This window comes from Geotrypetes seraphini, chromosome 5 (assembly GCF_902459505.1).
Source record: "Geotrypetes seraphini chromosome 5, aGeoSer1.1, whole genome shotgun sequence".
Taxonomy (NCBI): domain Eukaryota; kingdom Metazoa; phylum Chordata; class Amphibia; order Gymnophiona; family Dermophiidae; genus Geotrypetes; species Geotrypetes seraphini.
The window spans coordinates 248,141,951-248,156,668 of NC_047088.1; the positions used below are offsets into that span (position 1 = coordinate 248,141,951).

Sequence of the window (14,718 nt, forward strand, 5' to 3'; positions counted from 1 at the left end):
CTCTGTGGCTAAGGGCTCCTTTTACAAAATGTGCGCTAGGGCTTTAACGCGCGGAATAGCGCACGCTACATTTCCCCTGCACGCTAGACCTTAATGCCAGCATCAAGCTGGCGTTAGTTCTAGAAGCGTAGCGTGCGGTAATTTTCCTGCTTGCGCTAAAAACGCTAGCGCACCTTAGTAAAAGGAGCGCCTAAGTGTAGGTGTCTTTTCCTGACCCTACCCTTCACTCTGGACCAGGGGTGTCAAAGTCCCTCCTCGAGGGCCGCAATCCAGTCGGGTTTTCAGGATTTCCCCATTGAATATGCCTGAGATCTATTTGCGTGCACTGCTTTCATGGTATGCTAATAGATCTCATGCATATTCATTGGGGAAATCCTGAAAACCCGACTGGATTATTGCGGCCCTCAAGGAGGGACTTTGACACCCCTGCTCTAGACAGAGAAACTTTGTGCATATACAGAATCCATAGGCTCAATATTTAAAAGCACTTAGAGGGAAATTCTAGAAACAGCGCCTAAAGTTAGGCCCCCTTAGGCATCCTACCAGCGCCTAAGTTAATTAACAAACGCTGTTTAAAACGTCAAAAAAACGGCACCATTAAAGTGCCTAAATAATACGTGCTGGAATCATGCCTATGTAAGCGCTTTAGGCCGCCAAACGTCACTGTGGGCGTGGCTGATGCCGGAAGTGGCATTAGGGGGGCCTAAAGCACCTACGTAGGTGCGATTCACGATAAAGATAGGCGCCGTAAATGTATCTTTCATGGAGGCATGATTCTCTATAGGGCGCCGTCGCGTGATTGACACGCGATCGGCGGCCGCTTTGTACGCAGGCGCTGATATTGGTGCCCTATAAATAATAATAGTTTATTTTTATATACCGCCAAACCGTCAGTTCATGGCGGTTTACACAATAATAATGACACCAGGCAATTAGAAATACAAAGCCATGTAACAATTATTATAAATGAAAATAACACAGTTCCGAATAAAATGCTAGATAGCAAAATACAGCCCTATGAAAACTTATAAAAGATAGTAATTACACCATACAAATTGATTATACTAGGTAGCGATAAGTGCTGGTGACTGGGGCCATTTGTTGATTTATCCAGACTGTGCCACTGAAAATCATCACAGACCACTCTGGCACTGTTGGAATAGTGCTAAGAGTAGATCCTGAAATTATCAGGCTAGCAGCAATATTCCGTGTCACGATCCAAATGAATATCCAGATACTGTATGCAGATATACAGTATAGCGGTAGCATAGGTACCAGTGGGCCTGGGTGGGTACAGGCCAAACCATTCTTGATTCAGGCCTACCCAGTGACAGGACTTCATTCCCATCTATCCCTTTTCTACCCCGGTGCCTTAGCAACTGCCCTTCTCTTTGAACCCCATTTCCCTCCCCAATGTATCTTTAGGCATCTCTAGTAGCAGTAGTAGCATTAATTCCTATTTGCTGCCTGTGCCAGCCCTGTAGGCTTCCCTTTGCCACATCCCATCCTTGCTGATGTCATTTCCTGTTACCTCACTGGCAGGATGTGGCAGAGGGAAACCTGTGGGGTTAGCACAGGCAACAAATAAGGATTACTGCTTCTGCCAGAGAAACTTCTGTGGTACACCACAGAGGTATGGGGTTTTAGAGAGAGGAGGAGTTACTCGGCCACGAGTTGGGGGGAGGGAAAGATGCAGATATGTTGGGACCAGGGACAGAGGGGATGGGAGAGAATAAAGAGGGAATGGGAGGGAAAAAAGAGGGAATGGTGTTAGATATGGGGGCAGAAGGGAGGGTAATATAACTGTGGGGCAGAGGGTCAGGAGTGGGCAGGGCGGGGGAGATTGAGTGGGAAAGGCAGGGGAGGTTGAAGAGTCCACCCAAGTTAACTCTGGACCTACCTAAAATAGCAGGTCTGCTTACACCCCTGATATATAGAGATCTGTAATCCAGTGCTGGATAACATCATTAGCTACATAACTAAGGTTGCCAGATTTCCTCTTTGAATAAAAGAGGACACCTGGCCCCGCCCCGTTCTTCATTGGTTTGGATCCATTGGGTTTCAATATTAACTCTAGGTTCCCCGAATGGGTAGCGGCTCAGTAGGAAGAGATTACCAGCACATTTGATGAAATTTCACTCTCAAAAATGGAATTCTTTTGAGGAGGGTTGTCAGGTTCCTTATTCCCTAGCTCTAAAATGAATTTATATGATGGACAAAATATCTTCCTAGATTACTTAGGGCTCCTTTTACTAAGGTGCGCTAGCGTTTTTACCGCACGCTGCATTACCGCACACACTAACTCCATGCTATGCGCCAAGAACTAATGCTGGTGTTAGCGCAGCTTAGTAAAAGGAGTCCTTAATGTAGAAAACATACTGTACGTTCTTGGACAAAATAGTAAGCCATATAAATATGTTTTCTAATAACAGAAGACTCTTCTGTTTCCTTTCTTAGATGGCTTCTTGCAGATTTTGGAAAGGTGTAGATCTACTGTTTAAGGTTCTCAAGTGTCATTAATGGATCATAAACCTTTGAATATTCCCATGAACCTCGGTCATATAACATCTCTCATCTGAGAATCCTTTTGACATTTTAGTCACTTCTGTAAGGCTCCTTGAGAGAAAAATTATAGTGTTTTGGGTTGGTTTGTTTTGTAAGATCTACCACACAGTGACACCTAGCGCCAACTACTGGCAACTGCATGCATAAATTAACAAATTCATTCAGTGGCAAAAGTGGTGCCCTTGGCCAATCATCACATGAAAACTCTTGAAGGATTCTTCATCAAAACCGGTCATTGTCAAACTTGGATCTTGAGTTTCAAAAATTTGTTTCTCAAGAAATACAAATTATCTATATTTGTGCTAATAGAATTCGATTCTTGAGCCCTACTAGGAAAATAAGGCAGCTGATAGTTTTCTGATAGGATAGAGGACTACAGCTGGCTGGATAGTGTTTTGGTAGAGAAAGATCTCGGTACAAATTTGCTAGAATGAAGAAGAATAGTTTTCTAAACTGACAAGTCAACATTCAAAGCAATTTAAGAGACTCCTTCCCGTGGCCACGATCCTGTCTCCCATTTAGATGTGTGCATTCCTGCTTCTATCGCTCTCTTTTAAAGCATATTAATCCCAGGCTTTCCCACTATTTGACTCCTCTTGAACACTGACTGTACTGTGGTAAGTTCACCTTACTGTTTAAAGTAAACACTTCGAAGCTGGTTGCCATTATAAATTCTAAATCTTTCATCTGGTTTACATTTTCCCAAGATTAAAGCTAGCGGTAAGAACTGATCGTCTTGCTATATGATTTTAAAACAAGAGCAATAAAAGGCCAAAGACAAGAAGAGAAATGACAAAAAAAAACAAAACCCTCTTCCCATCCATGCTGGAACTTGCTAGCACGCCTGTCTTAGTATTTACAGACAGGTGTTTTGCACTTAAACCTGTTCTCTTCAGGGCTAAATAGTCCACTATTAATCTTTGGATTAGTTAATCTGGCTTTACTCCTTGCTGTGTTCACACTGGGTACTACCCTAGCATAAAGTGTACATTAGAGAATGACACGGTGACAAAATTCATCACCGTTCCCGTCCCCGCGGATAACCGCGGGAAACAATCTTCATGTCATTCTTTAAGGAGAGAGAGAAGAATCAGAGTATGAATGGCCACAACCACTGACCCTCAAGCTTTGCTTTGAAGAATGCTGGCGTAGAAGGACTGAGGTTGAGAATGACAGTCTCTGGTATCCAGAGCAGATATTGTGATGTCATAATGCTTCATTCCACCAGTGCCTAAGAGCCAATCACATCAGTGATGTCACAATGGCTTCATTATCCTTGGCTCACAGAAGAATCAGAGTATGAATGGCCACAACCACTGACCAATGCTGGTATAGAAGGATCGAGGTCGAAATAGACACTAGAAAATGACATGGGATTATTTCCCGCAGTTATCCGCAGGGACAGGAGTGGTGATGAATTTTGTTACTGTGTCATTCTCTAGTGTACATACTGTACATTGATACTAATCTCCTGGACTTGACTCTAAACTCCATTAACTTGCTACTATTGCATGCTTCCTGGAACAAATGGTAAAAGAGCCGACAAGAGGCAACGCCACCCTGGACTTGGTGCTAAATGGCCTCACGGGACCGACAAAAGAAGTAGAAGTTACGGCACCGCTGGGGACGAGCGATCACAATGTGATCATCTTTAAGCTTGACATCGGGAATAGAAAAAGTGCCAAAACCTTAACCAAAACCTTTAACTTTAAAAAGGGCAAATACGATTGCATGAGAGCCATGGTGAAAAACGACTCAAAAAAAAGGTGGATAAACTTGAAACAGTAGAGCAGGCATGGTCCCTACTGAAAACTACTATCACAGAAGCACAAAACCTATACATTCCGAGGATCTCCAAAGAAAGGAGAACAAAGGGTAAGGGAGAACCAGCATGGCTTACCAGACAGGTGAGGGAAACCATACAAGAAAAGAAGGACTCTTTCAAAAAATGGAAACACATGAAAACAACCGAAGCATGGAACAAACATAAAGATGATCAGAAGAAATGTCACAGGGCGGTGAGGGATGCCAAAAAGGACTATGAAGAAAAAATAGCGCAAGAGGCCAAAAACTTCAAGCCCTTCTTTAGATATGTGAAAGGAAAAAAACCCGCAAAAGAGGCGGTGGGACCCCTGGACGATCAGGGAAGAAAAGGGTACATTAAGGAAGATAAACAAATTGCGGACAAACTAAATTCCTTCTTTGCGTCCGTCTTTACGGAGGAGGATACCGCAAAAATACCAGAAACTGTGAAAGTGTTTAGTGGAGTAATAGAAGACATCCTCACCACAGTTGAAGTAGATTTGGACCAGATATACTACCAGATCGACAAACTTAAAAGTGACAAATCCCCTGGACCGGATGGAATTCACCCGAGAGTCTTAAAGGAATTGAAGGTTGAAATCGGAGAGTTATTGCAAAAACTCGCCAATCTGACAATCAGAACTGGACAGATACCAGATGACTGGAAGATAGCGAACGTCACGCCAATTTTCAAAAAGGGATCAAGAGGAGAACCGGGCAACTACAGACCTGTGAGCCTTACGTCTGTCCCTGGAAAGATGGTTGAAGCACTGATCAAGGATAGCATAGTCCGGCACTTAGATATACACGAATTGCTGAAACCCAGTCAACATGGGTTCAGGAAAGGGAAATCATGTTTAACGAATTTGCTTCAATTTTTTGAGACCGTGAACAAGCAAATTGATAGTGGAATGCCGGTGGACATAATATATTTGGACTTCCAGAAGGCATTCGACAAAGTTCCGCATGAAAGACTTCTCAGGAAACTACAATGCCATGGAATAGAGGGAGATATACACAGGTGGATAGGCAAATGGCTGGAAAACAGGAAGCAGAAAGTGGGCATAAATGGGAAGTTCTCAGACTGGGAGAAAGTGACTAGTGGTGTGCCCCAGGGCTCGGTACTTGGGCCGATCCTATTTAACATTTATATCAATGACCTTGAAGACGGAATATCCAGTGAGATCATTAAGTTTGCAGACGACACAAAGCTATGCCGGACAATCAGAACGCAGAAAGATAGCGAAGAACTCCAGAGCGACTTGTATCAGTTAGAGAAATGGGCAGAGAAATGGCAGATGAAGTTCAACGTGGAGAAATGCAAAGTAATGCATTTAGGCAGTAAGAATAAGGAACACGAGTATAGAATGTCAGGAGCAACTCTGGGTAAGAGCGAACAAGAAAGGGACCTGGGTGTACTGATAAATAGGACCCTGAAGCCGTCGGCACAATGTGCGGCAGCGGCAAAGAAAGCGAACAGAATGTTAGGAATGATAAAGAAAGGAATCACGAGCAGATCGGAGAAAGTCATAATGCCGCTTTATAGAGCAATGGTCAGACCACACTTGGAATACTGTGTCCAACATTGGTCTCCCAAACTAAAGAGGGATATAAAACTGCTGGAGAGGGTGCAGAGACGAGCAACGAAGCTAATAAGAGGTATGGAGAACTTGGAATATGAGGAACGACTCAGGAAACTAGGACTGTTCTCCCTTGAGAAGAGGAGGCTGCGAGGGGACATGATAGAGACGTTCAAAATACTGAAAGACATCGATAAAATAGAGCAGAAAAACAAATTATTTACACTGTCCAACGTGACACGGACAAGAGGACATGGTTTAAAGCTAAGGGGGGACAAGTCCAGGACAAATGTCAGGAGGTTCTGCTTTACGCAGCGAGTGGTGAACGCCTGGAATGCTCTTCCACAGGAGGTTATTAAGGAATCCACTATGCTAGGATTCAAAGGCAAATTAGATGCACATCTCCTTATGAGAGGCATAGAGGGATATGGGTGGTAAAACTACATCAGGTGTATACCTGACTGGGCCTCCGCGTGTGCGGATCGCCGGACTCGATGGACCATGGGTCTGATCCGGTGATGGCAGTTCTTATGTTCTTATGTTCTTATGTATGTACCCTAGTTTTGGTTATTTGTTTTATTTATTTATTTATTTACTAACATGATCTTGATACACCCCAGTCATGCACAGCACATCAAGATGAGTTACAATAAAAACTATTGGGAGAACAAATAGGAAAAGAGGGAAGGGTGATAGAGAGGAAAATTGGTCAGAAAACAAGGGAAGGAAATGCATGAGGAAAGGGAAGAAGACAAAATCTCTATAGGCTGGAAAGTAGATAAAAAAAATTAATTAACTAGTAGCAAGATGGATGGTCCCAAATAGCTGAAAGCCTATTTCCTAAGTTGTATCCAAATGAATTTGAGATAGAGATGAAAGAGTGAGTAATGATTAAGAACATAAGGAATCAAGGGGTCCTTTCACGAAGACGTGGCCAAAAAAACAAATGGCCTTAGCCTGATGAAGCTCATGTATTGCAACACCTTTACTGAAGCTCATGCAAACCGCTCAGAATTGACGCCACAGTCATTAGTAGTGGTATAGAAACTTCCAATTAAGAATCAACAAAGGTCATTTTTACTGCAGTTGTAAAATGGCTGGTTTTCTATTTGTTATATTAATCGCCATGTACTAATGTTGCATTATTACATGCACAAGTATATTAGGCAGTAAAGTGATATTTTTCTAAGGTTTTATTATCTAGTATCAAAACCCACAAGCAACCTTAAGATGTTTTAAGACCTCAGCGGTGCAGGCTTTGTGTAGATTTCATTCACAGATTCATTAGCACCAAAATCTTCATCGGTCTATTTTTTATAATTTTATATATATATATAATATATTCTTTTTTTCTTTAACTCTATGTTTATAATTTCTAATACTCATCTCTTTCATGAAGCATAGCAGGGGTTCTTTATCCAACATAGGCTATGTTTTGCCCAGGGGGCTTTATCAAGGTATTTCCCCTGACAATAGAAAAGAGATATATCAATAAATATAACTCAGCCATAGCTAATCTTAAAAAGTATTTTTGACTACCCCACAGAAACATCAAGTTTCAAGTTTATTAAGTCTTGATGAATCGCCTATATAATTTGCTAGGCGATGAACAATAAAAATGACATGTATTAATAAATGAAACAAATACCGTGTTAAAAATGACATAAAAACACATTTGTTGTGTAAACATATGACATACTTTACAAACTAATCTAAAACCTAATTTCACAATAATGTGAGGGTAAAACATACAAGACATGTGAGGCTAAAATATACTTTAAATCTATAAGGGTAATCTTACTAAACTTACTTCAACATATTTAAACCCGTAGTGTTCTTTCGAATACCTTAGTTATAAGAACATAAGCATGGCCTCTGCCGAGTCAGACCATGGGTCCATTGTGCCCAGCTGTCCGCTCACGCGACGGCCCCCCCAGGTCCATGACCTGTAAGTGATCTTATACCTCAAATATTCTATTCCCTAATCATTTAATATCCTGTATGGTAACCCTCTAACTATACCCTTCAATCCCCTTTTCCTTCAGGAAATCATCTAATCCCATTTTGAAGCCCAAAATCGTACTCTGCCTTACCACCTCTTCTGTAGCGCATTCCAGGTGCCCACCACCCTCTGAGTGAAGAAGAACTTCCTAGCATTTGTTTCCTTTCAATTTTTGCGAATGCCGGTTTCATGAGTGCTATACCGTCAGTTTCCTCAGCATACATGGCCGTGGCTTTTTTTATGTCATGATCTCATTCACACGTAGCCAATCAGATTCCAGGGCAGACACGGAATTATTTTAGTTACAAATTTAAACTAATGTCATCCATTCCACTTCAGTATTGAAGCCCCATGGTTTAACAATATTTAGTAAAAAGATCAATTTTTGTTCTTTAAAATTTAGACGTTCTATAAAATTACCACCCTCCCACCCTACTTCGATATAGTCTATAATTCTCCATTTCAGGTCTGTAATTTTATGCCTTAATGCTTGCCAGTGTTGGACAAGGGGTGCATCCAGACTCCCGGTGTTAATTTTGGATTTGTGTTCAGTAAGCCTAACATTAATTTTCCTGCTTGTTCTGCCTACATATACCAAATCACACAGGCATTGGATAATATACACTACATGATTGCTCACACATGAGGTATTCATCCTCAATTTAAAGACCTTCTTCGTACCTGGATGGGTCCATTCTGGGCCCACTATAGCTTGTTTACACCATTGGCATGGTCCGCAGATTTTATGAGCAAAATTTTGATCGTCTTTAGGGTCAAAACTAAAAATATCTAAGGTTGCTTGTGCATTATTGCGTGGCCATTAAAAAGAATTATCACTTGAGCACATACCAACACCCATTGTATAGGCAGTGAGGGCCTGACTCTATAAACAGTGCCTAACTGCACCTAACTTCTAGGTTCTGGTCGGCACCGTTGTCAATCAACTGCTAGGCGTCCTGTATAGAATCACTCCTAGCAGCGCCTAAGCAAAGGTAGGCGTCACTAGGAATCCTAGAGGTAGGGACCGGTGCGTATATTTACTGGCTCCTACCTCAGATGCCTGGTGATGCCTAAGTCTACCAGGCCCTACTTTTCAGATACACATCATTAGGTGTTGCAGAGTGCCTGGACATAGTCATCGCTAGGCACCATGTAGATATCTGCTCGCAACCTAAATTAATGGTTTTTAATGGTGCGGTCAATTACCACATCATGTAACCCATTAAAAACCAACTAAGTTGCGTGCAAATTTCAGTTAGTCTAACAGCGTCCGACATAGGCACCATTCATAGAACCAGCCCCTGAGGGCTCATATTACCAAAATTTGTGTGGAGGGAGGACCCTGTAGAGGAGGGCAGGGGAGAAAGGGCATCTTAACTTTTCTACTTTGCAAAGTTGGAAGTGATTGGGTGGGGGTGCGAGAGATGGCAGTTTTCTCATGCGAAGGGGGGGGAGGGTGTTGATGCAAGACTATCTAGGACAGACATAGGCAACTCTGGTCCTTGAGGGCCAGAATCCAATCAGGTTTTCAGGATTTCCCCAATGAATACGCGTGAGATCTATGTGCATGCACTGCTTTCAATGCATATTCATTGGGACAATCCTGAAAACCCGATTGGATTCCGGCCCTCGAGGACCGGAGTTGCCCACGTCTGATCTAGGCTGTCAGCACTGTTCTGCTGGTTCCCTTATAATGTGGTCTCCCAGAGGAGAGCCAGAAGCATGGCAGCAAGCTGTGGCGCAGTGAGGGTGAGTGGCACCTGGGGTGGTGACGCCCCACCCCCACCCCGCTCTCTTCTCCGGCCTTCCCGCTCCTTCCCGACTCCCTTCCCACGCATATGTCCCCTGTACCTCTTTAATTTTCCCGGCGTGAGCGGCATCACAAACTCGCTGCCCGCGTTGCGTCTGCTTTCCCTGCAACATTGCTCCCTATGTGCGGGACTTGGACATGACATCAGAGAGAGCCGACACCAACGCGGGCAACAAGTTTGTGATGCTGCTCGTGCTGGAAAATTTAAAGCGGTGCGAGGGAAGGGGCGCACATGCGTGGCGTGGGGGGGGGGGCAGAGAAGAGGATGGGTGCTGATGCCCCACCAAGACGGTGCCCGTGACAGACTGCCCTTCCCTTACTACACTACTGTTGGCAAGACAGTAAGAGGAAACTTACTTTTTACCACTTTTTTTAGGGGGGGGGGAACATTAATCTTCCCAGTAGGTGGCGCTAAATGTACCCTAGTTCATATTACTGAAAGCAAGATCCGTTAGTCCAGCTCTATCTAAAACAGATAGTGTGCTCTAAAACTTGGCTCAATAACTAATTAGTGTTGGATACAAATACATAAGTAAAAGCAGATTTGTGATAAAATGCGGACGTACTGGAAAGTGGCAGCTCAGCTGTAAGAACTAAACAAAAGGAAAATAGATTTTGAACCAGTGAGGTGTCTTTGAAGAGAAAAGAAAAGAATTCATGCTGGAAATCAAACAAAATAAACATGCTGCCTCATTTACAAAGCCGCATGGCAATGGTCCCGAAGCCCTTTAAATCTCTATGGGCTTCAGGGCCATTAGCGCAGCAGAGCCGCTAGCTCGGCTTTGTAAAAGAGGCCGATAGCAGTGTAGTTGTTGAATTAGCTTTGTTTTAACTTAAAAATGCATTCGCTTTGTGTTGATGCACATCCCCCTCCCCAATTCTGTATATTACATTTAAAGTTGCATACCCAATTTGTGAGCATAGTTTGGTGACAATAATTGGGTAATACAAAAAGTGGATCCAACGAGATCTGCAGTACAAAAATCAGCAAGCAAAACACCAAACACAAACTGCAGGCTATGTACAGGATGCAGGCTTTGTTTATTATACCGATAATAAAAATGCAGTAGATATACAACCTTATTCACAACCAAGGGACCCCCCGATAATAAAAATGCAGTAGATATACAACCTTATTCACAACCAAGGGACCCCCGATAATAAAAATGCAGTAGATATACAACCTTATTCACAACCAAGGGACCCCCTAATAATAAAAATGCAGTAGATATACAACCTTATTCACAACCAAGGGTTCCTTGGTTGTGAATAAGGTTGTATATCTACTGCATTTTTATTATCAGTATAATAAACAAAGCCTGCATCCTGTACATAGTCTGCAGTTTGTGTTTGGTGGTTGACAATACCGGTAATTGGGTGCCAGCAGTCTATTATGGATATGTGCATCTTGCTAAGCACAAATCTTAGGCTCTGATTAGATAGATAAATCTGCATAAATCTTTTAGACTCTGATTAGATAGTGTGTGAGCCCATGGGGACAGGCAGGGGAAAATGCTTGAGTAGCTGAATAAATTCATGTAAACCATGCTGAGCACCCCTGGGAGAACAGTATAGAAAATTGAATAAATAAATAGTGTGAAAAGCTTCAGCCTCTGATAACCAGAGCTGATATTGTGACATCATAATGCCTCATTCCACCAATGCCTAAGAGCCAACCTCATCAGTGATGTCACAATGGCTTGATTGTCCTATACTTAGCTCACCTTTACAGCATTTTGATTTCTAGTGTGGCGTAGTGGTTAGAGCTACAGCCTCAGCACCCAGAGGTTGTGGGCTCAAACCCACGCTGCTCCTTGTGACCCTGGGCAAGTCACTTAATCCCCCCATTTCCCCAGGTATATTAGATAGATTGTGAGCCCACAAAGACAGACAGAGAAAAATGCTTGAGTACCTGAATAAATTCATGTAAAAACCGTTCTGAGCTCCCCTGGGAGAACAGTATAGAAAATTGAATAAATAAATAAATTCTATAAACGGCACCTACCACATGTTCAAAGAAAAGCACAAAGGGCCTTCCAAGTTCCGGGTAATCCTACTTTAATGATTGACCCGACATGGGCCGTGTTTTGGAGTCTCCACCTGCACCAGGGGTCAGAAAGTCGTGTAGTTCAGTATAAAAGATCAAAATATTAAAATCCCAATGAAAATCTTTGCCCAAACTGGTGGAAAAGAAATATGTTCAGACTAACAGTTCATCTGGTGCCGCAGAAAGCTAAGCTACACACACATATGGACCATCACTGCAATGGCCATGTTTTTCTAAGCTGGAGGGGGAGGGGCACTGATGTACAAAAGGGAAATATCCAAGGAATTGAAATGAAGGCTTATGGTTAAGCTGGAAGCCCCAAGAAGCAGAAACTGCTGGGTAAATTTTTTTTTTTTTTTTAATGTGCAAGCAGATTGATTTACAGGAATGTAACTTATTTTTTTCTTTAATTTTGTTTAGAACTTAAATCTGTACCTTACAGGTATTTTCATTCGTTTTTCAGTACCAATTCAAGAGTGATCTGTACAGGCATTCATGCCAAAAGTAGCATGATGGAGAATAAAACTATTTTAATGGGACATTTTATTGTATTTTTCCAGATAATTCCCTGAAGAAATATGGTCTGTCATCCGGTGTTAAAACCCTGGGGTAAGAGTCTGATTTGCTTTAGTCTGATATGTGGTGCAGAAACAGAAGCTTCATTCTCATTACTCAGGAGTGAGGCATGGGATCTTCCTGACTCAACAGGAGCAAAACCATCAATTTTTTGTTTGAAATAAAGTTTGCCTTCTTATAGTAAATGCTCTGTTTGTTAACTGCCAGTGACATTTCACGGTATGCTAAAAGGCTTGCACAAGAGGATGTCCCCCTAGGAGAGATCCAAGGATCCTTAAAACCAGCCCGGATGCCTTTTTTTTGTTGTTGTTGGTTTTATAGCAAGGTAATAAATTCTGGAAGTTGAGCGTGTCCAGACTTAAGGAGTCATGGCTCTGCAAATTGCAGAAATTAGGTTAAAGTGTTTTGTTTTGTGATCCCACCCTTCTCTAAGAAATTGCTGTCCTTGGTTTATGGGGGTGGGTGGGGGGTTGATGATTGATAGCCTATATGTATTGATCCCACTGATAGTGCTTGTTATATGTTATATGTTGTTATATCTTGTCTGGTTTGTATGGTGTTCTGTGTATGCTATTCTATGAAAATTTTGTGATATTTTTGCAAATTTTAAATTAATAAATATGTACAATATTTCTAACTTTGTAATTTGAGTACATTGCTCTGATATTATAGTACTTTTCTGTGGTATATACCCTTTAGGGATTTCTTTTTCTTATCTTTGATCCCACTGCTGCCACAATTACTGCTATTAGTAACTTCTAGAATGCTATGAGACGTATGCAGTGCATAGAAATATATAAGACGGGTACTATTCCATGAAGCTTACGGTCTAGTCAGTACAGGTAGGCTTTTATGAGAGAACCAGGTTTTAACATTTAAAAGCAGTTTCTATGGGATGGGGAGGAGGAAGTGTTAATCGCGGAGAGGGGCCACTATATCTAATAGAATAAAGTTACAAAAAATCAGGACTATGCCTCACAAATTATTTATCTCAGACAGTGTGGTAGGTCACAGTTGCGCTCAACAGCTATGAAGACTAGAGGGGAAGCATCTAAGACTTACCTCCTGCATCACCTGTTCAACAGGCAGAGTTTGTACAGTAAAAGTGGCAGATCCTAGCACTCTCCCACCTCAGCTCCCACACACATGGACCAAGTAAGCTACCTCTAGGTTAGTTCAGCTCCCTGCAGCGTCCATTGGATGGCAGACCCAACCTACTGCTGTGGTCCGGGGCACGTGATTGGCTGCTGACGGACTTTTTACATGCCTGTCGCAATCAGCTGATCACACGTTGTGCCAGGGGCCCCCAAGCTGTGGTTCGATTTCACAGTAAACCTTAAAGGAAAAAACAAGAGAACAAAATAATCCCTCCCCAATAATTCGGTTTCAAGTTTTGTGAAAGTTTATTTTTTTTATATGGATATTCGGACTGAAAAGAGCGGCCAAGTAAAACAGAGAAATCAGATTTGACACATCCAGGTCAGGGCATGAACAATTTCAGCAGTGTTTTAATAAAGGATCTTCCAACATAAAGGCTTATTTTAGAAAAGTGTAGGAGTGTACATGTAGTTGCCTACATGTACTTTGGGCAGGATTTTTTGTGTGTGTGCATGTATGAATGTTTGTTCCATTTTTTTCAAAATACAAGGGACCATAACGGCCCCAAATTGAGATTAACATTGCTAGAAGCCTGGCTGGCACAGCATCCACTTACTTCAGGCTATCTCTCAGATAAGGGTTGCTTCAAACTGTGAAGAATACTGTAGCTTGGCTAGTCAATAGATGGACTGTATATTTATTTATTATTATTTTTTTTAAATTCTTTATTCGTTTTTGAAATCAAACACATAGTGCAAACAGTTGAACAATCAAGTAATGTAACATATTGCACTCTATTCCAACAAATAATATAGAGCTGTTTAACCCCCTCCAACCCTCCCCGCCTCTCTTTGATGTATATAAAATAATGTTAATAATTCAGATTCATATCTTACAATACTTTGTTAACGGGCCCCAAATTTCCATGAATTAATATTTTCAAACTTATAAATCTGGCATAAGGATTCCCACCAGAAGCTATAATTTAAGTTATCCCAACTTTTCCAATTTTTCATTATAAGCTGCATGGCTACTCCTGCCATGATCAGGAGCAATTTATTCTGGTTTGCATTGATTGGTCTTTTGGGTACTAAAATAGTTCCAAACAATATTACATCATGTGACAATGATAATGGGACTTCCAATATCATAATAATTTGACCCCCAAATGGATTTCCAGAATTTAAGTATCAAGGGACAGTAGTATATTAAATGATCCAGTGTCCCTATATCGAGA

At 41.8% G+C, this 14,718-nt stretch overlaps 1 protein-coding gene across 3 annotated transcripts in view; it reads left to right on the forward strand.

The window, feature by feature from the left end:
* The window catches only part of MYLK (myosin light chain kinase), a 607,164-nt gene that overhangs the window by 196,759 nt on the left and 395,687 nt on the right, over nt 1-14,718 (forward strand). For all 3 annotated transcript variants that reach the window (XM_033946557.1, XM_033946556.1, XM_033946555.1), the window contains exon 5: nt 12,368-12,416. In XM_033946557.1, the coding sequence (XP_033802448.1) occupies nt 12,368-12,416 (49 nt within the window). The remainder of the gene's footprint in view (nt 1-12,367; nt 12,417-14,718) is intronic.